The sequence below is a fragment of the Ochlerotatus camptorhynchus genome, unplaced genomic scaffold, assembly GCF_037179485.1.
Source record: "Ochlerotatus camptorhynchus isolate MF236.1 unplaced genomic scaffold, CSIRO-AGI_Acam_v1.1 ptg000401l, whole genome shotgun sequence".
Classification (NCBI taxonomy): domain Eukaryota; kingdom Metazoa; phylum Arthropoda; class Insecta; order Diptera; family Culicidae; genus Ochlerotatus; species Ochlerotatus camptorhynchus.
The window spans coordinates 4,229,361-4,252,539 of record NW_027040887.1 but is presented as its reverse complement, the minus strand read 5'-3'; the positions used below and the strand labels follow the sequence as shown (position 1 = coordinate 4,252,539).

At 42.1% G+C, this 23,179-nt stretch overlaps 1 protein-coding gene across 13 annotated transcripts in view; it reads left to right on the top strand.

The window, feature by feature from the left end:
* The window catches only part of ATP8A (ATPase phospholipid transporting 8A1), a 366,350-nt gene that overhangs the window by 280,750 nt on the left and 62,421 nt on the right, over positions 1–23,179 (top strand). For all 13 annotated transcript variants that reach the window (XM_065233367.1, XM_065233366.1, XM_065233373.1 and 10 more), the window contains 8 exons: positions 1,182–1,943; positions 9,908–10,264; positions 10,334–10,470; positions 10,536–10,655; positions 10,736–10,928; positions 11,003–11,121; positions 11,195–11,329; positions 11,737–11,796. In XM_065233367.1, coding sequence (XP_065089439.1) covers positions 1,182–1,943; positions 9,908–10,264; positions 10,334–10,470; positions 10,536–10,655; positions 10,736–10,928; positions 11,003–11,121; positions 11,195–11,329; positions 11,737–11,796 — 1,883 coding nt within the window. The remainder of the gene's footprint in view (positions 1–1,181; positions 1,944–9,907; positions 10,265–10,333; positions 10,471–10,535; positions 10,656–10,735; positions 10,929–11,002; positions 11,122–11,194; positions 11,330–11,736; positions 11,797–23,179) is intronic.

The following is a 23,179-nucleotide window of genomic DNA, read 5'->3' as shown; positions in this document are numbered from 1 at the left end:
TTGACGAGTTCCACCTACAAGCTCCGAAACCGTTGGTCCCAGCAGTGCTGATAGAAGAACCAATTCCAGATGATGAACTGATTCCTGATGATGACGAGCCTGATGATGTAATGACGGATGACGAATCTGTTGTTCCTGCTAACAGTGTGAATATTCAAGAACCAGTTCAACAGCGTGAAGAAAGAACCCGTAGACTTCCAGCTTGGCTGGCACCCTACGATCTCTTTCGAAAAAAAGGGAGATGTATCATCGGCGTACACATTAGAAGAATATGTTTACTGGTAGGCCATGATTTGTAGCCATGGTACGAAAGTAACAAACTGAAAATATTTTGAAGTGTAGTTCCAACCACCGAAGAGTCAAGTCGAAATATAATTAGCTCTTAAACCTTAAACTAGTTTCCTTCTCTTCGAGAACACAACAAAGAGGATGGTTTTAGCAACACAAAAAATAGTAATATGCAGGATTTCTGGAATAAAAGGACCAATAAGCCAAAATCTAATTTTCAAAAGTATTCATTCTTAGTAACATATTTCAACCTAAAATTAATCTCATGCCCTTTAAACCACAGAAACGAGCTCCAATCATAGCGAATAAACAATTGATGAATTGGTTCCGATTGCAAATATTCTTAGAATATGAACTGTTGGCAATCAAATCCAATTCATGCGGAAACCCCCGGCGAATCGAAGCGAAACTCAAGGCCTTGCTACATGTCCTTTCTCCAATATCAGATTGCTGCGTAGCGAAAGGCAAACACACGCCAATAATGGCATCCTCTCCGGACATAGCTCATATGCGCAAGGCCCCTGCAGCTCCCAGGCTTCACTCCGACCGACGACCCCCCCCCTCCCCCTTCCTAAATAATCGAAGCTCGCTATACCAAAACAAACACCGCTGGAAGAAGCCGGGGCAAATAAGTATTATCTGATGCGAGAGAGCATAGGTCAAGCCACGAGCTGCTGATGACGACAGTAAATTTATTAGCTATTTATGGAGTTTTATGTTTTTGTATCACAGTCGGCCAAACAGCGTGAAAATTAAAAATCGATAACTTTCCTTTTATGGTACCCTCCGCGGCTTATTACTCACCCGGGTTGATTTATCGCACCTCCAATAAATAACAGAAATAGATAATTACAATTAATATTATATCATCCTTTACTCTTCTCGCTTTTCAGCACATAATGAACAACCACCACACGGCCGCCATACTGCGCGAGTTCCTGACGCTGATGGCCATCTGCCACACGGTGATACCGGAGAAGAGCGATAACGATAACATCCAGTACCATGCGGCCAGCCCGGACGAGCGCGCCCTGGTGTACGGTGCGAAACGGTTCGGGTACGTGTTCCACACGCGAACGCCGTCCTTCGTCGAGATTGATGCTCTCGGTGTTCAGGAGCAGTTTGAGATCCTGAACGTGCTGGAATTTACCTCCACTCGCAAGCGGATGTCGGTCATTGCCAAGAATTCCAAGGGGGAGATCAAGCTGTACTGCAAAGGAGCGGATACGGTGATCTACGAGCGGCTGTCCTCGAACGGGCAAGCCTACCGGGAAGCTACGCTTCAGCACCTGGAGGAATTTGCGACCGAAGGTCTCCGGACGCTGTGTTGCGCGGTGTCCAACATTCCCGACGACGTGTACGACGACTGGAAGCACACGTACCATAAAGCATCGACCTCGCTGCAGTACCGGGAACAGAAGGTGGAGGATGCGGCCAATCTGATCGAGACGAATCTGATGCTGCTCGGTGCCACTGCCATCGAGGATAAACTGCAGGACGGTGTACCTGAAACGATTGCCTCGCTGATCGAGGCCAAGATAAACGTGTGGGTGCTGACGGGTGATAAGCAGGAAACTGCAATCAACATAGGCTATTCGTGCAAGCTGCTATCGCACGGCATGGACTTAATTATTTTAAACGAGGAGAGTTTAGATGTAAGTATGGGGTGGTTTGGTGGGGGGATCGGGACACAATTATCTCCTTCACATTCGTTTCTTATTTTACAATGTTTTCCAAATGTATTCAAAAAGAATTTTCTAAATTGCCTCTAGAAGGTCCCGGTACTTTCTTCTGAACTATCTTCAAGTTCCTTTATGAGTCTATGTATTCTCATTTATAGTTAAGGCACTTTTACGTACTATGGGGCCCTCCTGAGGAAGTTCAGAGAACTTCTGAAGCAAGCTAGAACAATCTTACACATCAAAGACCTCTTAGAAGAAGTCAGTCCACTTCCTTTGGAGCATTCCTAAATTGCATCAGAGTATTCAGGGACATGCAAGATGATCTTTAGAGCCCCCGAAGGTAAGCAGAGAGACCCTCTGGAGTGATTCAGGAATCTTCCAGAAAATGTACAAGGACCTTCCAGAGGAAGATCTGGGACCTTCCAGAGGAAGATCTGGGACCTTCCAGGGGAAGATCTAAGACCTTCCAGAGGAAGATCTGGGACCTTCCAGAGGAAGATCTGGGACCTTCCATGGGGAAGATCTGGGACCTTCCATGGGAAAGATCTGGTACCTTCCAGAGGAAGATCTGGGACCTTCCAGAGGAAGATCTGGGACCTTCCAGAGGAAGATCTGGGACCTTCCAGAGGAAAATCTGGGACCTTCCAGAGGAAGATCTGGGACCTTCCAGAGGAAGATCTGGGACCTTCCAGAGGAAGATCTGGGACCTTCCAGAGGAAGATCTGGGACCTTCCAGAGGAAGATCTGGGACCTTCCAGAGGAAGATCTGGGACCTTCCAGAGGAAGATCTGGGACCTTCCAGAGGAAGATCTGGGACCTTCCAGAGGAAGATCTGGGACCTTCCAGAGGAAGATCTGGGACCTTCCAGAGGAAGATCTGGGACCTTCCAGAGGAAGATCTGGGACCTTCCAGAGGAAGATCTGGGACCTTCCAGAGGAAGATCTGGGACCTTCCAGAGGAAGATCTGGGACCTTCCAGAGGAAGATCTGGGACCTTCCAGAGGAAAATCTGGGACCTTCCAGAGGAAGATCTGGGACCTTCCAGAGGAAGATCTGGGACCTTCCAGAGGAAGATCTGGGACCTTCCAGAGGAAGATCTGGGACCTTCCAGAGGAAGATCTGGGACCTTCCAGAGGAAGATCTGGGACCTTCCAGAGGAAGATCTGGGACCTTCCAGAGGAAGATCTGGGACCTTCCAGAGGAAGATCTGGGACCTTCCAGAGGAAGATCTGGGACCTTCCAGAGGAAGATCTGGGACCTTCCAGAGGAAGATCTGGGATCTTCCAGAGGAAGATCTGGGACCTTCCAGAGGAAGATCTGGGACTTTCCAGAGGAAGATCTGGGACCTTCCAGAGGAAGATCTGGGACCTTCCAGAGGAAGATCTGGGACCTTCCAGAGGAAGATCTGGGACCTTCCAGAGGAAGATCTGGGACCTTCCAGAGGAAGATCTGGGACCTTCCAGAGGAAGATCTGGGACCTTCCAGAGGAAGATCTGGGACCTTCCAGAGGAAGATCTGGGACCTTCCAGAGGAAGATCTGGGACCTTCCAGAGGAAGATCTGGGACCTTCCAGAGGAAGATCTGGGACCTTCCAGAGGAAGATCTGGGACCTTCCAGAGGAAGATCTGGGACCTTCCAGAGGAAGATCTGGGACCTTCCAGGGGAAGATCTCCGAACTTCCAGGGGAAGATCTCCGAACTTCCAGGGGAAGATCTCCGAACTTCCAGGGGAAGATCTCCGAACTTCCAGGGGAAGATCTCCGAACTTCCAGGGGAAGATCTGGGACCTTCCAGAGGAAGATCTCCGACCTTCCATGGGGAAGATCTCCGACCTTCCAGGGAAAGATCTCCGAACTTCCAGGGGAAGATCTGGGACCTTCCAGAGGAAGATCTCCGACCTTCCATGGGGAAGATCTCCGACCTTCCAGGGAAAGATCTCTGACCTTCCATAGGGAAGATCTGGGACCTTCCAGAGGAAGATCTAGGACCTTCCAGAGGAAGATCTGGGATCTTCCAGAGGAAGATCTGGGACCTTCCAGAGGAAGATCTGGGACCTTCCAGAGGAAGATCTGGGACCTTCCAGAGGAAGATCTGGGACCTTCCAGAGGAAGATCTGGGACCTTCCAGAGGAAGATCTGGGACCTTCCAGAGGAAGATCTGGGACCTTCCAGAGGAACATCTGTGACTTTCCAGAGGAAGATGTAGGACCTTCCAGAAGAATATCTGCGATCTTCCAGGGGAACATCTGGGACCTTCCAGAGGATTATCCACTGAACTCTTTGTTTTTTTACCTTCCATGGGGAAGATCTCCGACCTTCCAGGGAAAGATCTCCGAACTTCCAGGGGAAGATCTGGGACCTTCCAGAGGAAGATCTCCGACCTTCCATGGGGAAGATCTCCGACCTTCCAGGGAAAGATCTCTGACCTTCCATAGGGAAGATCTGGGACCTTCCAGAGGAAGATCTAGGACCTTCCAGGGGAAGATCTCCGAACTTCCAGGGGAAGATCTCCGAACTTCCAGGGGAAGATCTGGGACCTTCCAGAGGAAGATCTCCGACCTTCCATGGGGAAGATCTCCGACCTTCCAGGGAAAGATCTCCGAACTTCCAGGGGAAGATCTGGGACCTTCCAGAGGAAGATCTCCGACCTTCCATGGGGAAGATCTCCGACCTTCCAGGGAAAGATCTCTGACCTTCCATAGGGAAGATCTGGGACCTTCCAGAGGAAGATCTAGGACCTTCCAGAGGAAGATCTGGGATCTTCCAGAGGAAGATCTGGGACCTTCCAGAGGAAGATCTGGGACCTTCCAGAGGAAGATCTGGGACCTTCCAGAGGAAGATCTGGGACCTTCCAGAGGAAGATCTGGGACCTTCCAGAGGAAGATCTGGGACCTTCCAGAGGAAGATCTGGGACCTTCCAGAGGAAGATCTGGGACCTTCCAGAGGAAGATCTGGGACCTTCCAGAGGAAGATCTGGGACCTTCCAGAGGAAGATCTGGGACCTTCCAGAGGAAGATCTGGGACCTTCCAGAGGAAGATCTGGGACCTTCCAGGGGAAGATCTCCGAACTTCCAGGGGAAGATCTCCGAACTTCCAGGGGAAGATCTCCGAACTTCCAGGGGAAGATCTCCGAACTTCCAGGGGAAGATCTCCGAACTTCCAGGGGAAGATCTGGGACCTTCCAGAGGAAGATCTCCGACCTTCCATGGGGAAGATCTCCGACCTTCCAGGGAAAGATCTCCGAACTTCCAGGGGAAGATCTGGGACCTTCCAGAGGAAGATCTCCGACCTTCCATGGGGAAGATCTCCGACCTTCCAGGGAAAGATCTCTGACCTTCCATAGGGAAGATCTGGGACCTTCCAGAGGAAGATCTAGGACCTTCCAGAGGAAGATCTGGGATCTTCCAGAGGAAGATCTGGGACCTTCCAGAGGAAGATCTGGGACCTTCCAGAGGAAGATCTGGGACCTTCCAGAGGAAGATCTGGGACCTTCCAGAGGAAGATCTGGGACCTTCCAGAGGAAGATCTGGGACCTTCCAGAGGAAGATCTGGGACCTTCCATGGGGAAGATCTGTGACCTTCCAGAGGAACATCTGTGACTTTCCAGAGGAAGATGTAGGACCTTCCAGAAGAATATCTGCGATCTTCCAGGGGAACATCTGGGACCTTCCAGAGGATTATCCACTGAACTCTTTGTTTTTTTAAAGGTTCTAAACATCCTCTCGATGATCGTTATACTTTATATGACCGGTCTATGAATAAGGGAACAGGTCTATGAATAAGGGAACAGTGTTCGAAAATTCGCTTTAGAGCCTTCCCTATCTCATATTTCCGAAGACATCATTTTAAAAAGACTGGCAACGCTTCCAGAATTCATGGGATAAATTATTTCCAGTGATAGATGGCAGGATTGTGTTTGTCTTTTGGCGTTCATATAAGATAGCAGAAGAGTTGCCAGTCTTCCTAATATGTTGTCTTCGATATTTCTTGAAGTTTCCCTAGCATTCCTCCAAACTGTGTTCAGAAAGATCATATATTATCTCTGGGAGGTTAGTAATCATCCTTTGAATATTCTCAGAACGTTCTTGGAGGTTTCCATCATTTTGTTTTTGAGAACTTCGTAGACGATCGGAGAACTTCTTGAAAGTAAATGGGACGTTGTAGAATTTTTGAGGAACTTCACAGATCTTCAAGAAACATCGTAGAACTTTGGAAACTTCGTAGACGTTCAATGAACTGTGTAGAAGGTCAAACAACTTTTTAAATAGGAGAGCAACATATTTTATAGAAATTCAGCAAACTTTGTAAAAACTCAGCAAATTTTGTAGAAGCTCAGTGAACTTCAGAGAATGTTGTAGAACTTCAGCAAGTTTTGTTTAAGTCCAGAGAACTGTGTAGAACTTCTTCAAACATTGTTGAAATTAAGCGAACTTTAGAGAAATTTAGCGAAATTCGGTAAATTTCGTTGACGTTCAGGTTTTTTTTTTTTGTTTTGTTTAACTACATTAGATTTTAAAAAATTCACGTACTTTTTAGATATTCAGAGGCCATCAACAAAATTTAACATAAATTCACGGCTTCACAGAATTTTAAGACTTCTCCACTTCATCAGGAAATTCCATAGATCATCAACAACTTCGTAGACATTTTATAGAAATTCAGCAAACTTTGTAAAAGCTCAGCAAACTTTGTAGAAGCTCAGTGAACTTCAGAGAATTTTGTAGAACTTCAGCAAGTGTTGTAGAAGTCCAGAGAACTTTGTATAACTTCTTCAAACATTGTTGAAAATAAGCGAACTTTAGAGAAATTTCGTTGATGTTCATTAGATTTTTAAAAAATCAGGAACTTTTTAGATATTCAGAGGGCATCAATGAAATTTAACATAAATTTAGGGCTTCACAGAATTATGATGAAATGTAGGGTGCTTTGTAAAAATTCGGGAAAACTATTTAGAACTGGGAGCCTCATTCAAGTTAGTGAAGCTTCGTTGGAGTTATGGGAAATTCGGTTTATTTTAAAAAAACATTATAAAAGTTCATATTTTAACGTCAGGGCACTTCTTAAAACTTAAAATAACTTCTTAAGACTTCTCCACTTCATTAAAAAATTCCGTAGAACATCAACAAGTTTTGTATAAGTGCAAAGAACTTTGTTAAACTTCTTCAAACATTGTTGTAAATTAGTGATCTCTAGAAACTTTTAGTGAAATTCGCAGAAATTCGGAAAATTTCGTTGACGTTCATTTTGTTCTTTAACTACATCAGGGACTTTTTAGATATTCAGAGGACATCAAAAAAACAAAAAAATACAATAAATTTAATGAACTTCGTAGAGCTTCAGAGAATTTTCAAGAAATGTAGGGTGCTTTGTAAAGATTTGGAAAACTATGTAGAACCGGGAACTTTATTCAAATTTGGGAAACATCGTTGAAGTTATGGGAACTTTGGTTTATTTTAAGAAACTTCATAAAAGTTCTTGCTTAAGCTTCAGGGCACTTCTTAAAACATAAAATAACTTCTTTGGCCTTCTTAACTTCTTAAGATTTAAAATAGATCAGTAATTCAAGAAACTTTGATTAACTTCCGGGAAGTATGCAGAAAATCATCGAAAATCTAAAAAAAAACTAGAACTTCGTAGGAGTGCACCAAACTTTATGGGTATTTTGGGAACTTTGTAGAAATCAAGCGAATTATGTAGTAATTCGAGTAACGTCGTAAAATTTCATAGAAGTCTTGGGATTTTTTTTTTAAGTTCAAGGAACTTTTTAGGAGTTCAGCCTAAATTGTAGAAACTCAGTGAAGTAGAAGTTTAGAAAATTTCGCAGAAGCTCAGGGAGTATTGTATTTTTTTATCTAGTTCGTTTATTTGGAAGGCTCAATCGCGTTAGCTTTACGGAGCCGATAGTTCATTGTTCTTTGTTTGTAACAAAATTCTCTTAATTCTATGTCTAGTAGGAGTTGGGCCGAATACTCGAGGTTAGAGTGGTACATTGTCGAAGGATAGAATCAGGGGAGGAGCTTGGGGGTAAGGTTTCTTTGTCTCATCAGAGCGTTGTCGCCAGTATGAACGGTAGTGCGGTTCTAGTTTCGTCTGGGGTTCGACCGGCTATGGTGACCAGTGGGCGACGATGAAACTCATCGAGACGGGGGGACAAGACAAACAAAAACTATTAAAGAGAGACAAAAGACAAAGGAATTCCAACACGTCTCTGATAGGAACATAGGGTTGTCTTCCTTGGGCCTCGAGGGTATTCAAAAGTCGCTCTCTGGCGGCGTCATTATCCGTACATTGCCAAACTGCGTGATCGATGTCAAGGAAGTATTGTAGAAATTCAACATACTTCTTATAAATCCAGGGTTTGATTTGGAAATTCTGGAAATACTGGGTAGTTTCGTCCAGATGTTCAAGAAAATTCGTAGAAAAGGTTCAAAGTTTTCCCTGATGTTTGGAGAAGGGCATGAATGTTCGGAAATCTTGGTCAAATTGACTGAAATTTAAAAAAATAAGGAACGTGGAAAAAATTTGCGAAACTTCGTAGGAGTAAACCAATTTTTAAGAAGTAAGGATTAGGGAACTTTGTAGATGTTCAAGGAAGATTAGAACATTTTTCCGTCCCTCAGAAATTAATTCGTGGTAAATGCCACCTTCGCCACCTGCTGAGTACGGTCATAGAGGTAACTCTAAGACTAGACGGTCCCGAAATAACGTGCTCAACTTTTTGGCTCAGCTCTGGTACTCTCTTCGGCCCCAAGCTAATCGATTCACCCCTCGAAACATAGGAAAAACCAATAACCCCTCATTTTATCTGTCAAACTTTCATAGCGAATCAAAACAAACATTGCGTAGTACTAGAATTTTGACTAGAATGGGCTACGTTAATCGTTTGCTTGGGACCAATAGGCTAGTCAAGTAGTGAGCCATTTTAAAATCGTTAGTTTCGTATTGATTGTTGGTACGGTGCTGTGTGTTCCGTGGGTGTTCTGAAATTTTATTGAAAGGCGCTGAACTTTATCATCGCTGGATAATCTCAGAACTTGTTCTGCATGTTTCCCGAACCTTCTCCGGAAGGTATAGGAGTTTTCTGCGAACTTCCTCTACAGTTTCTGATGATCTTCTCAGAGAGTTTCTCTCTGCCTGATCCTATAGATCTTTTACTACCGAGCACTTCATGTTTCCTCTTGAACTCCATTAAATTTCCATAGGAAGCTCCATATATTTCTAGACCAACAATTGAAATATGCGGAACAACCAAACGTAAACAATGGCTTTAAACGCAAATTTCTCGAGAATCAAATAACATCCACGCAATCTAACACCAGCTTCTGAAAGCGGACCTTTCCTTTATCGAATGGCTTTGTTAATTTGCGTGGGTGTATTTTGAATGTCGAGAAATTTGCGTTTAAGCCATTGTTTACGTTTGGTTGTTCCGCCTATTTCAATAAGGTGATCCAAGAGACGTTTCTCAGTGGAAATGACAGCTAGAAATCTAGAGTGTGTGAGTGATCTGGTGTTAATGGTGCTGAATGTAAACATATAAACAAAGCAGAAATTCATATGAGAATAAACTGCCAGTTCTACTGTGATCTGTCAAAAGTTATTGGTAAACAAAAAAGTTAGTTGATCGCAACTGTCTCGTGAACAGCCTTATTGTTGATCTAGATTTCCTGTCGAAACTATGTGTATCTTTCCATAGAATCTGCAAGACCTTCGAGGTCTGAACGTAGGCAAATAGATCTGTAGATCCAACAGATATTTTTCTCGGAAGACCACTGAGTCCTCAGAAATTCCCTTGCAAGATCCTCGGGCTTTCTCAGCTAGTCCTTCTAAGTTAACTTCTGCCTAACAAGAAGCCACTTGCTTCCCAAATATCTAAACCAAGTCCAAGCACCACTCTGTTCTACTTCTTCTAATACCTAACTGACATTTCCACTTTTTCTTAGAACACAAGAAACTGCATCCAGAGGCACATAGCCGAGTTCGGCGACCAGCTGCGGAAGGAGAACAACGTCGCACTGATAGTGGACGGCAAAACGCTAAAGTATGCACTGAGCTGTGATTTGAGGACTGATTTCCTGGACCTGTGCATTTCGTGCAAGGCGGTCATCTGCTGCCGGGTGTCGCCGATCCAGAAGGCCGACGTGGTAGACCTGGTGACTACCAACACGAAGTCGGTCACGCTGGCCATCGGTGACGGGGCGAACGATGTGGCCATGATCCAAAAGGCCCACGTCGGAGTGGGCATCTCCGGCGTCGAGGGGCTGCAGGCAGCCTGTGCGTCCGACTATTCGATAGCACAGGTACGGTTTTGGGATGGAGGTTGCACCACACTTGACTCTGACGGTTCGATTTTTTTTTCCAAATTACAGTTCAGTTATCTGCGAAAGTTGCTGCTGGTGCACGGAGCGTGGAACTACAGTCGAATGTGCAAGTTGATACTGTACAGCTTCTACAAGAACATCTGTCTGTACGTGATAGAGCTGTGGTTTGCCATGTACTCCGGATGGTGGGTTAAATTATTCGTCGTGAGGTGTAGAATTTGTTCTAAATCAAGCTTATTTTTGCTGATAGGTCCGGCCAAATCTTATTCGAACGATGGACAATCGGTTTGTACAATGTGTTTTTCACGGCATTGCCACCCTTTGCGATGGGTCTCTTCGATAAGGTGACCTCCGCGGAGCAAATGCTGAAGTGAGTATCAACAACTGCTGAGCTACAAAATAATGAGAAGAATTTATTGATCGTAATCAAAATCTACCGTCCTCCAACAGAGAACCAAGGCTCTACGAACCATCCCAAAGTGCCCAACTATTTAACGTTAAAGTATTCTGGTACTGGATCTTCAATGCTCTGTTCCACTCGGTGATCTTATACTGGCTGCCAATGTTTTCCTACCAGGGTGACGTGATCTGGGGGAACGGACGGGACGGTGGTTATCTAGTGTTAGGAAATATAGTTTATACTGTAAGTTGGAGGGGGGAGGGGTCACAAAGTAACTGTTGTCTTTGATCGCTCTAATTGCTAATCGCTCATTTCAGTACGTAGTTGTTACGGTGTGTCTGAAGGCTGGTCTGGTGACGAACTCCTGGACGTGGCTGACGCATTGCTCCATCTGGGGCTCGATGGTGCTGTGGTTTATGTTTATTTTTATTTATAGGTAAGTTGTACTTAGAGAAGAATAATTCTATTTTTCCACTATTGACGTCTATGTTTTTTCCTTCCACGCACAGCAACATCTGGCCAGCGTTACCGGTGGGAGCGGTATTCACCGGTATGGATGATATGATTTTCTCGTCACCCGCGTTTTGGTTGGGTCTGTTCCTGATACCAATTACGGCACTTCTGCCCGATATTGTAGTCAAAGTGTAAGTATTGACCTTGTTTTCAACCGGAATACCAATCTATGATTCACCCTCGCAACTTGTTCAGATTTTCAAGAATGCATTGCTTCAAGATTTCGAAGAAGATCAGTGAAGTCGAAGTGTTCTTCCAGATCAAGCCCATGAACAAATGCACCGGTTGTATGGCCGGGGATGATTGTGTCCTTTCCCGTACTACGGAGCGACGAGGGGCAAGTTGCTTGGATTCATAAATTTCACTGATAAACGCCTTGTAAAAATAGTCTTTGTACAGGAAGTTATCATTTTTTGGATTGAAAATTCAGAATTTCGCCCCCAAGAACATTCATTCGAACTTACTACACCGTTTACAAGTTTTCAAAAGTCTCAACTGATATTCTCACATTCTACAACATTCTTCCCCCTCCCAACAGGATAAAGAACCGAAATCAAAGTTTGGCAACACCGCAGCCCATCAAGGAGTCGCGCTCTTCGTAAGTATTACTTGAACCATTCAATCCAAATCATTGCTAAGTTCTGTTCACTGTGAATCAAAAGCAAAAAGTGTTAAATTCCCCCAAAAGCGCCCCCTTCCTCCAGTATCCTAAAAACAATTCAAACCCTCCAACAGTTATAGAAAAAAAAACACGAACAAAACTAGTAGAGACGCTCCTTCTTCTCCCAAACTCTGAAATAGCTCAAATTCAGGGTACCTTTCAAAACCAAATTCGAAAATTTAGAACCTAAAAATCATTGCTCTTCTCCACATTAGGACTCATATAAACGGTTAATAGAATACATTGCAGACAGTTGATTTCGATGTTCTCTTCTTCTATTATTCAATCTAAGTTTGAGTACATTTTTCGTTCATTTACTTTGCCGGCTATCTGGCATCTTTCTGTCCCTTCTTCTACACAGCCAAATACCTTCTTAGTACTTCTAGAGTTAAGCGAAGCGTCTGATAGATGTCTCCTTAGTGGTTCCTCAGTTAGTTTTCCAAACCCCGGAAATTTCCCCACCTCCTCTAGTTCCCCGAAAAGTTCTAGAAACTGCTCATTCTTGTTCTTCAACTCTTCCCCTCTATTCTTTCTATAACTGTGTTGTTTTAAGTGTCGTTGTTGCTGATGTTGTTTGTTTGTTTATTTACTTTAGTTTTTCTGTTAATGTTGATTGCTAGTTCTGGTTCGGTTTGGTGTTCTCTGTAACCTCTTGCTTTATCGTTGTTTGTTTGAAGATGCTCTTATGATTTCCTGTTAACCGTTTTTCCCGCCATTGGAATTCTGCCTATCTGAAGCAATTGGCTGAGAAAAAAAAAATCCATTTTTAGTTTCTGTGTGTGTAATGTTGTGTGCTTTGGTTTACGTTAATTTAAGAAATTATTTACCCTCTACTCTGGATTTTACAATTTACATTCTGTACGTTTTATATGATTTGGTTTGAGTTCCTGATACATGCTCTCCTCTATCTCTTGGTTTCACAATCGTTGCATTCAATGACATTCCATCGCGACAGGACGCGCCTCGTACAATCGACAGCAGTCGATACATGCTAGACAACTCAAAACACAGTAAAATTTCCATTGAAAACAAGAACTTCTGTACATTTCCCGAGCACCCCTATTCTCGTGTGAATCAGTGATTCCAAGCGTCTCAATTGTCCGTATCATACCGCTAATGTGTCCATTTTCCATTTCACCACCCGTCGAAACTAACACAACTAACATACTGCCAACTCGGTGATGTTGGAACGAAAATAAAAGATCAAGTCCGGAGATATCGGTTACCTACGTAACGATTGCGATATCGACGCACATGAAAGTCGAAAAATACAGGTTTTTATTGCAACTCTTATTAACAGTTTTGTAGTTCGTTTCGAGAAAAAAAAAACTTACCCTCTACTATTCCTATTAGCAACTGTGTTTGATACATCTTCCAATAACTAGTATAAACCCTGTTAAAAACAAACTAATCCAATAAAACGAGTAACCCAACACAAGCACCGCAAGTAACAGTACGAATTTCAAAACATTTGTTTTAACCTGTAAAGTGACTAACTCCTGATTTTTAAATGCATGCATGAATCACGTAACTCGGAATATCCTGTAGTTAGGTTTGCAAATTTTCATCACATTTGGAGAGATTAAGAAGAAAATCAATTGTTTAGGTGAGCCAAAGCAGGAAATGCTTACTAGTTCATTATGGTGAAGGGTGCTATCGAGTAGGTTAACTGTAAGTTGTTGTATGTTCATACTCACTTTTAAGTTGTAATTGCAAAGTAAGTCAAAGTTAATGTTAATGTTATTGTAAATAATATCATCATGTTAAGCACTAAAGCAATTGGTCGACTCTGCACATAATTGGTCATCTGATAGGGGTATTAGTATTAAGTCACCAAATATCCTAGCAAACTGCTAATATATTTAACCGTTGTTCCGATAATCTACATAATATATTAACTTGCTGCTTCAACTGATATTTGAGAATTTGAAAATCTTCTTTAATTGATTATTCAATTTAAAGGGTGTCCACAGTTAAATTGCATAACTTAGAAGTACTCGCCAAAAATTAGTCTCTAAACCGATTTTCACGAAACTTCCATGGAATGTAATACTATATATAAGCTTGCTTTACGTATCTTTATTTCACTCTATTTCTTCACCTAATTCAAATGCCCGAACTTTCTTCTAAACTCCACCCATAAGGTTTTGTACAACGGTTGATCGACATTATTTGCTGCTTTCAACCATGATTTCAACATTTCCTGCTTCGTAGTGACAACTTTAGGATGCTTGCGGAGTTCGTGCTTCATTACCCAGTATCTTTCGATCGGCCGCAACTTCGGTGTATTTGGGGGATTGAGATCTTTCGGCACAAAATAGACCCCATTCGCCAACTCCAGAACGTGCTATGAGTAGTGACAAGAAACTAGATTCGGCCCAAAAATTGGAGGAAGTCGTTTCTTCAGGCACTCATTGACTTGGCCATTTACTGTTATAGTTGCTCCGTTTTCCGCACGAACAAATCACCTGCCAAATCATGAATTTCTTTGGGAACTTCGACACTGTTGTTTCCTAAGGAACTCTGAACTTGTCTTTCGCAGTCACATTTGTTTGAAGTCCGCTTTTACATTTGTTTCAACGTCCGTGATACAGCCGTGTGGTTTTGTCAACATTTGTTTGTACAGCTTACGTGCCCGCGTTCATTGCTCGTTTCTTGCACGAAACTTTTTCTTCCACTCACTTGCTTCCGATCGACCGTTAAACGATCTCCGAAACAGTAGATTGTTGGTGCGAAAGATGTGGGTTGTTGAGGCGAGTGTGCAAAATTTTCCCGCGCACGCGCTGTTCCTTCGACTCCATTTTCTAAACTACTAGAATTTTCACAATGAAACTCGTGCAATGTAAACAATACACGCTGAGGTCATCTCACCCAAAATTTCATTAAAACTAACTCGAAGGGCAAAATATTACAGCTTTTTGGAATTGATGCAATTTAACTGTGGACACCCTTTAATAATGGAGTAGTGAGACTTCTCAAGTCTGTCCTTAAAAAAATGCTTGACTATTCTTGATGGGAGACATTTTATAAGTAAGCACCATTAACTACTTCCATGATCTTCCTATACCATTGCATGATTTTGTATAAACGCGGAATTTTCATCTAGGGAACTATTTTCGAAAGGACCGGGAATCGAATAAGTCGCTCCCAGCATGGTCTGCTTTTTTGACTCGGTCGCTATGTGCTAGCGACTATCGGGACCTCAAAGGCATACCCTTACTGATCCCTGAAGTCGTTCCTAACACTGTTCTACTTTCTAAAGGGTGTTACGATCGAAATTTGGTCAAACAAGAATGCGTGTAAATTGATCATTTTTTTTTAATTAAAAAATCAAAATATTTTTCAAGCAAAGTTTCCGGTTGACCGAATCCGCAACCTCGTGTACTTTGTTCGCCGCAGAACGCCAGTTTGCCTTAAACTGCTTCTCGCTTCCAACAGGTTTTTGGGTCTTCTTCAGGTTCCACTTGCCGATGGCCCAACATTTTTCGATCGGGCAGAGCTCTGGCTTCTTGGGAAGTTCCTTGTTCCTTCACCTACCTTGGCTACATGTGTAGAAACTGGTGTTATTACGTTTCATTTCTTACTGACGACTGCAGCACTTAGCAGAGCCATCAGCTATAAAAGACATACGGAGAAACCTGAAACATTTTCATCCTTGAAAAAGCTAAAAACCTTATTCAAGAGTACGCCAACATCGATTTCCTCCCTCTGGTAGCAGAAGTCCATCGGGTTAGAGATTAGAAATGGAATCACATAGGTCCCAAAATCGATTGGTCAATCAAGCAAGCAGTTTGTGCTGGTGACTACTCAGGAAGGACCGCCGCTGTAGGCGATCATCTACTGAGAACAAAATTTGCATAAGCCTACTATGGAAAACATATAAGCATTTCCAGGTGAAGGTACGACTCTTTCCGATCTGAACGAAAATTTTTAAGATGTTTTCTGCATTGTAGATTATGATTTTTCCACAGATCACGAGACCATTTTCATTCAAGACTAATTTTTGAAAAGGGTGTATGTGTTTTCATATAGGCATTTAAAAAAAAAATACTAACTCTATAACTTTTTTCACTTTAACACTCTTGGGTCATTGGTGACTTGTCCGGGAGTGAGATTTGAACTCGTGACTTTGGCGTGAGGGGTATGGATGCTTACCACTACGCCGGGGTCGCCCTGTTTATTGTATTTAAGTTGTGCTTGAAACGGGACCTGTAGGGAGTTGTATTCATATCTTCGACATTGTACCGCTGTAGATGGTGAATCACGAGAAACTTTTGAAAGTCACAACGTCACTACTGCAGGTGCTCAGTTGAGTATTTCATCGTCCATCCTTTGATGCCTCCTCATGTTGCTCCCGCTTTGTTGCCGCCTAAAGCACCAGCTACGAAACAATTTTACGTTAAACCATTCGACCCTTCTACGACTGATGTCAACGTAGCAAACTACATATATCAACCGGGTGGTGCCGAGAAGTCTTCTCCTGCCATCGCTTAGTTTCTAACTCAACCTCGAGCAACCGTCGAAGAAACTTTGTGTTGTTCAAAGTATCGACGATCGACAATCCAAGCTTCACAAGTACCATCACTAGTAAATCTTGCTGGCCCGATTTCGTCAATGTTGTACCATTCTAACCAGGACGCCGCGAGTAGCAATCAACCGCTACTGAGCAATCCCTCTCAACCCAATCAGACGTGCATCCAAAAGATTGTGACGTCGTCGGAACCGGATCAACAGTTGAAAGTAATACCACACCATGCTTCTCTACGACCTCGATAACTGTTTCTCCCTCTATACAACCATCATCTTTGACTGTCTACTACCAGAATGTTAGAGGTATGATAACCAAGACGAACGATTTTATGCTCACTGTTACTTCTTGTGACTACAATGTTGTGGTATTGACCGAAACATGGCTCCACGCCAATACATTGCTGATTCGGAACTGGCAACCAATTACTCCACCTTTCGATGTGATCGGAATGCTTCCACTAGTCAGCATGGACGTGGTGGAGGCGTCCTTATAGCTGTCAAGATTTCACTCCTAAGCAAATCAGTTTCACTTAATAACTGTGACAGCTTGGAACAAATCGCGGTGTGCATCAAACTCCCTCGACAATGCATCTATGTTTGTGGCATCTATCTACCACCAAATACCGATCCCAGTTGTTACGCTTTGCATTCCACATCGGTATTACAAATTCTTGAAATAGCGTCAGAATTCGACGCAGTTGTCATTCTAGGCGACTGCAACTTACCAAACCTACAGTGGCGGTTTGTCGAAGATGTTCATGGTTTTTTTTGCCGATAAACGCTTCTACAGAAAATGAGTTGGCACTTACCGAATCCATGATTTCCAACAAACTGCATCAAGTCAACACACTGCTGAATACAAATGAGACACTGCTCGATTTAGCATTCTCACTTACGAATGCCAAATCGAGCAGTCTCCCTTATCGAACCTCCGTTGCCAATTCTGAGAATCGACCACCACCACAGACCATTCATCTTGCAGTTAGAAATTAGCCTTAACAACGAGCACCATTCTTCTGCAGAGCAGGTCGATGAATACTGCTTCGATTTCAAGCGCTGCACCTACGAGGCATTGAATAATGCTATTTCTTCTGTCGAGGGGAACGATCTACTGAATGGTGTTTCTGTGAATAGGGTAGTTGCTATATTCTATGATAAACTTCATACCATACTGAGTGAGTTGGTTCCTCGTAAAAAAAAGTTGACCATTCGTCTCCGACAGGCAACCCTGGTGGACTGCAGAGTTGCTAAACCAGCGCAATGTTTTACGCAAAGCTCGACAGCGGTTTCTTCGATGCCTGTCAGAGGAGAACAGGATTCACCTTCAATACGTTGAACATCTATTAAAGGAAAATCAATTACTTTGCTGTCGTGAATATGCAAACCGTGTTCAAACCGATCTCAAGCAGAATCCGGCAACTTTCTGGTTGCACATATATGTTTTATATATGATCTGTGCTCCCGGTTGAAATCGGAGAAATTATTATTTGCGGATGATTTGAAGATCTTTCGGACCATAACGTCATCATTGGACTGCTGTGCACTTCAAGCCGATACCACATGCACAGATGGCGCGTTGTAAATGGTATGTCGGTTAATATTAACAAGTGTAAAACTATTTCGTTCACGCTCCGTCAAACTTCCATCGGAAATGAGTACTACATGAATAATGTTGCTCTTGAGCGTACAGATTCAATCCATGAGTTGGGAGTGATTGTGGACAGCAAGCTTCGTTTCAATGGCCACACTTCCATGACCACGGCCAAAGCGTTTGCTGTCCTAGGATTTATCAGACGCAACAGTTCGGAGTGTTCGGAGTATTCTGGAATATGCCTGTCCCATTTGGGTGCCGTACCATGTCCATACCTGTCAAGACTTGCGTATCGAAAGGGTGCAGAGAAGCTTCATTAGATACGCTTTGCAACAGCTGCCGTACCCAGCGCGATGTAAACTAATTCATTTGGAAACGCTCTCCATCAGAAGGGTCAGTATAAGAAGCTTGTTCATTTGCGATCTATTGACAGGCGAGATAGATTGTCCTATGTTGCTAAGGATCAACGCTCCTCAACGCCAACTTCGTAGGAAAGGGGTGTAAGTGACTTTGATCGATTCTCTTCATCTACTTTCTCTTTTGACAGCCACAGCTTTATAACACGGATTTTGCACTATTTCTGCCACATAGTTTGATAAAAGAGGTCTCATCTAGCATCCAGAATGGCACACGAATCAAGGAATGTGTTTGCAGCTGAATTATTAACGAAAGAGAAAGTCAATCAAAGTCACTTACACCACTTTCCTTCTAACCCCCTCATTTAAAATTGCTCCATCTTGGATGCTCCGTATCGTGGGTAGATCACCTTTTCGTGGTACGTTACGGGATGTAAGATCTGCCACCAATTCCTAGTCCTGACTACTTCAAACTAGGGGTACAGGATTTTTCAGTAATCCAAGGAACACATCTCAGTCCTTGTTACTTTTTATGCCTTGTTGATAGTGACAAAACTCGGTTTTGTCCACTGAGGATGATCTTGCAACAAGGGAAAAATGAGTTAGTTAGTCTTCATCTATGTGATTCCTAATGTTCTATTCGTTGTTCCCTAGTTTGAAGCAGGCTTGCTGAAACTCCTCAAACTCACTGCCCAGACAACCAGAAGTCGTATAATAATGTACAAACAGTATCGTAAATTGCTACAGTGTAAGTCAAAATCGCATATAAGAATGCCATACCTCGCATTATGTTTAAGTTAAATCGTATAGAATGCAAATTTCCGACTTATTTGCGATGCCTCATTTTTCCGTCGTACTGTATCACAAATTAAATTGGATTACATCGTAAGACTTTTCAAAATGAATTTGTTATTACAGATTAAATCGCATATGACGTTAAATCAACTCGTTTAAAATTAAATTAAAATATGCACGTATATGGCCTCTACTTTTGTAGGTATAAGCCATTTCTTTTCATTCTATACGAATTGTTTGTTTGTATATATGTTTGTATATCAAGAAAACAACTTTGAATATACGTGCATTCTGGTTGTCTGGGTGGACGTTTTAAAACACTCTTGTCCTGCGAGTTTAGCCAGCCCTCACTTCGAGTGAGTGGCTGCAGGAATATGGAAGAAGTAAACAAAAACTCCTCGTGAGAGAGGGAGAGTGAACTTCAGCAAGAAGATGAATTGACTTGAGGTGCGCTTTTCGAGACTCCGGATGAATTTTTTGAAAAACGCAAGAAGCTTAGAGTTCACCCAGAGTGAAAGTAAAGGTCCGTTTAGACTATCTGATTTCTTGGTCTGATTTTAACCGCCGCCATAATGAAAAATCTGCTCGAATTTACTTTCGACACACTTTGACGAACCCCCCCTGTTTGCTGGTGTTCACACTGCTTGCACGTGTCGAAAGAACTGTCAATTTAGATTTCAAAACAAACTGTATCAGGAATCAAAAGTAAATACTTCCAACATGAATTACCGGAAAATTGCTCTAGCTTTGCCAGGCGTATTTGCTTTTATTATTTTAAATAAAATGAGAAGGAGACGGTGAACTTTGTGGAGTAGGAAATGGTTGCTCAGGAGGAACACCGGCAGGGATCTGGCTAATCTTGTCCTTCAAGAGCTGCAATATGAAGGGAAGCCATACCAACTTTCGACAAGCTAGTGGGAAAAGATCTCTAAAGATCTACATGATTATTTGAGTTCTGAAAATTTCTGTTAAGAACTCAATTCTGCATATTTCTTTGAAGACTTTCGGACGTAGTTTTGTTTCTATTCTCTGGTAAAATATCTTTAAATATCAACAAACTTTTCTGAAGATCTGCAAATTTATCTGTAGTTCTACAGATTTCTTTGAAGTTCTATGCGTTCTTCAGAAGTTCTGCAAATTTTCCTAAAAATCTACAAAGTTCCTGAATCCCTGCAGATTTAAGATCCTTAAAGATCAACAATTATCTCTGATGTTCACAAAACTTTAAATAATCTACGAACTTCTCGAAAGTTCTGTAGGTTTTCATGATTCAATGAATATCCCCAAGTAACATTTTAAGTTTTAAAGTGGTTTTAAAGCATTCTACAAGTCTAAATCATGGTCTACAGAACTCGCATAAAACCAAAATTGTTACTTGGGTCTGCAAATATCTCTGAACATCTACACAATTTCCTTAAGAATTAAAAGATTATCTAGAAATTTTTTAGGTTTCCGGAAGTTTTCTGAAGTTTTACTATTTTTTTGTGAGGCTGTGCAAATATTTCTCTTAAAATCCAAGAACCAAAATAAAATTCTGAAAATTTATTTAAAGATCTGCAGATTTTTCAGGACATTCACGATCCACCCTCTAAACTTTTCTGAAGTTCCTAAAATTTCTTACAAATTTTGCGAAGTTTTCTGAAGTACTGTAAACTTTCTGCTCTAAAGATCTACTGAATTTCGCTGAAGTTTTAAAAATTTATCTGAAGATTAACGAATTTCTCTGAAGTTGTGTAAGTACTTCTAAAGATCGGCGAACTTTCCCGAAGTTCTGTGAGTTTTGCAAAAGTTTTGCAATTTTTTTAAAAAACTTATGAACTTTCTGACGTTCTTCAGACTTCCCATAAGGTTTACGGAATTCTCTGAAGTTCTTCAGATCTATCTATTTCCAACTTCCGTGGAGTTCTGCAAATCTTGTACTTTTGTACTTCGCTGCGATTTGTTTTTGGAATTTAGGTACTTTTCTGACATGTAACGAATTTTTATGAAGATCTCACATTTTTCAGAAAGCGGATGTCGTCCGCTGGTTTTATTAATTTTCAAAACTTTGCTTTGGTTAAAGCCCAAAAAGTCTCGATTGGCCGTGCCTCCGGGCACTTCGGCGGATTCATGTCTTTCGGGACGAAACATACATTTTGACTTTTGTACCATTCTAAAGTGTCGTTTGCGTAATGACATGACGCCGAATCAGGCCAAAATACTACTTGACCTTCGTGCTGCCTGATCATCGGCAATAATCGCTTCTGGAGACATTCCTTAACGTATTTTTTAGTGTTCATTGTCTCCGTTGTGATGTACGGACTAGATGTTTTACCACACTCGCATATTGCCTGCCAAACCATAACCTTCTTACCGAATTTTTCGGTAAAAATTGCCTTCTCCGTTTCGGGGATGTCCTTGCCTTCGCTTACAGTATAGAATTGTGGTCCGGGAAGCGTTTTGTAATCTAGTTTCACGTACGTTTCGTCGACCATTATTATACACCCAGAATTTCGACACAATAACGAATCGTAGAGTTTGCGGGCCCGTGGTTTCACGGACGCGGCCTGTTTTGGGTTCCTTTTGGGTTTTTTTGCTTCCGGTATGTTTTTAGCCCAAGTCTTTCTTTGACACGCATGACGTTACTCGACGAGGTCCCTAGTTTTTTCGCAACATCCCGAACGGAAGTCGCTGGTTTTCGTTTGTAGGCATCCCTGATCTTTTTATCGATATCCGGACCTACATCGGCGCATCTTCAAACGTACACTGTTCTCTATATTTTTTTAATCGCAGTCCGTACCGCTCCGACGCTTACACCCTCTTCCTTGGCCAATTTTCTCAAGAAGAGTCCGCTCACAGTGCACCATTTGTGCACGATACTTTTTCGTTGTTCCGGAGTAAGACCACGCATTTTGACAGGAAACACAAAACTGAGCACTTTTTTGATGCTATGTCATTCAGAAATGAGCAAACAAAAGGACGCAGCCAAAACATGTTGAAATATTTCATTATATTCAAAGTGACCGTTAAAATAAGGTGTGCTTATACTTTCTGGAACAGTCGTTATTCATTTGTTATCGATTAGCTATCGGTTCCTGGTCGGGTGAAGTTATGCGAATTTCCCTGAAGATTTGCAAAATTTCGCTTATAGTTTTACATATTGATCTGAAAATATTTTAGCTTGCTTGAAGTTTTGAAAATTTCTATGAACATATATCTGAAGATATATGATCTCTCTTGTGATTTTTTTTTAGGAATTTCTGCAAATTTCTTTCAATTCGTTTGTAGTTCTGTTCTCAAGATCTACGAACTACCCTTATGCTCAACAAATTTCTCAGTAGATCTCCAAACCTCTCTGAAGCTCTAAAAAAAATCTTAGTAGGCTCTGCTGTCTGGCATGCTTATTCTTATACAATACATGCTTCGTATTATATAAACACTATTTTGGTGACCATGCCATGATCAAAGTCATTACAGCATCTTCCGTCGATCACACTGGAAAATAAAAATCAGTCAAACCATACACACGACATTATTGAATAGTTACCTTCCCTAATAAAAATACCATACCCGAACGATAACCCAAATGATTGAACTATTCCACAAATTGTTTGGATGATACCCTGATGTGATCAGCAAAATAACCATACATATTGTATTAGGGTTGCTGCTGGATGCCATCAAAACACAAAACACAAATCAAGCGTTCTTTAGCGGTTCAAATCCAATAAAACAATATTTTCACCAAACTTGCGGCTATTTTGCTGGGTGAGTCGAGTGAAAATTAAACGCAAACGACAAATCAAACGTCAAATTCAATCATCCTGTCGAAAAAGTGTGAACGCATCCGAACATTGCATCCGACAAAATTATCGAGCAGTCCGCTCAAATCAGATAGTCTAAACGTACCTTAAGACCGTGTGATAGAAAACATGAACATGAGTGGCAGCAAACCTCACTCTTATTTTATCCGCCTAGGCTCACAAGCTCTGAAGCACAGTGGAATGATTTGGCAGTAGACATACTACTCATCAGAAAAATGCTTCGCTCGGCTCGTTTCAAACTCGCG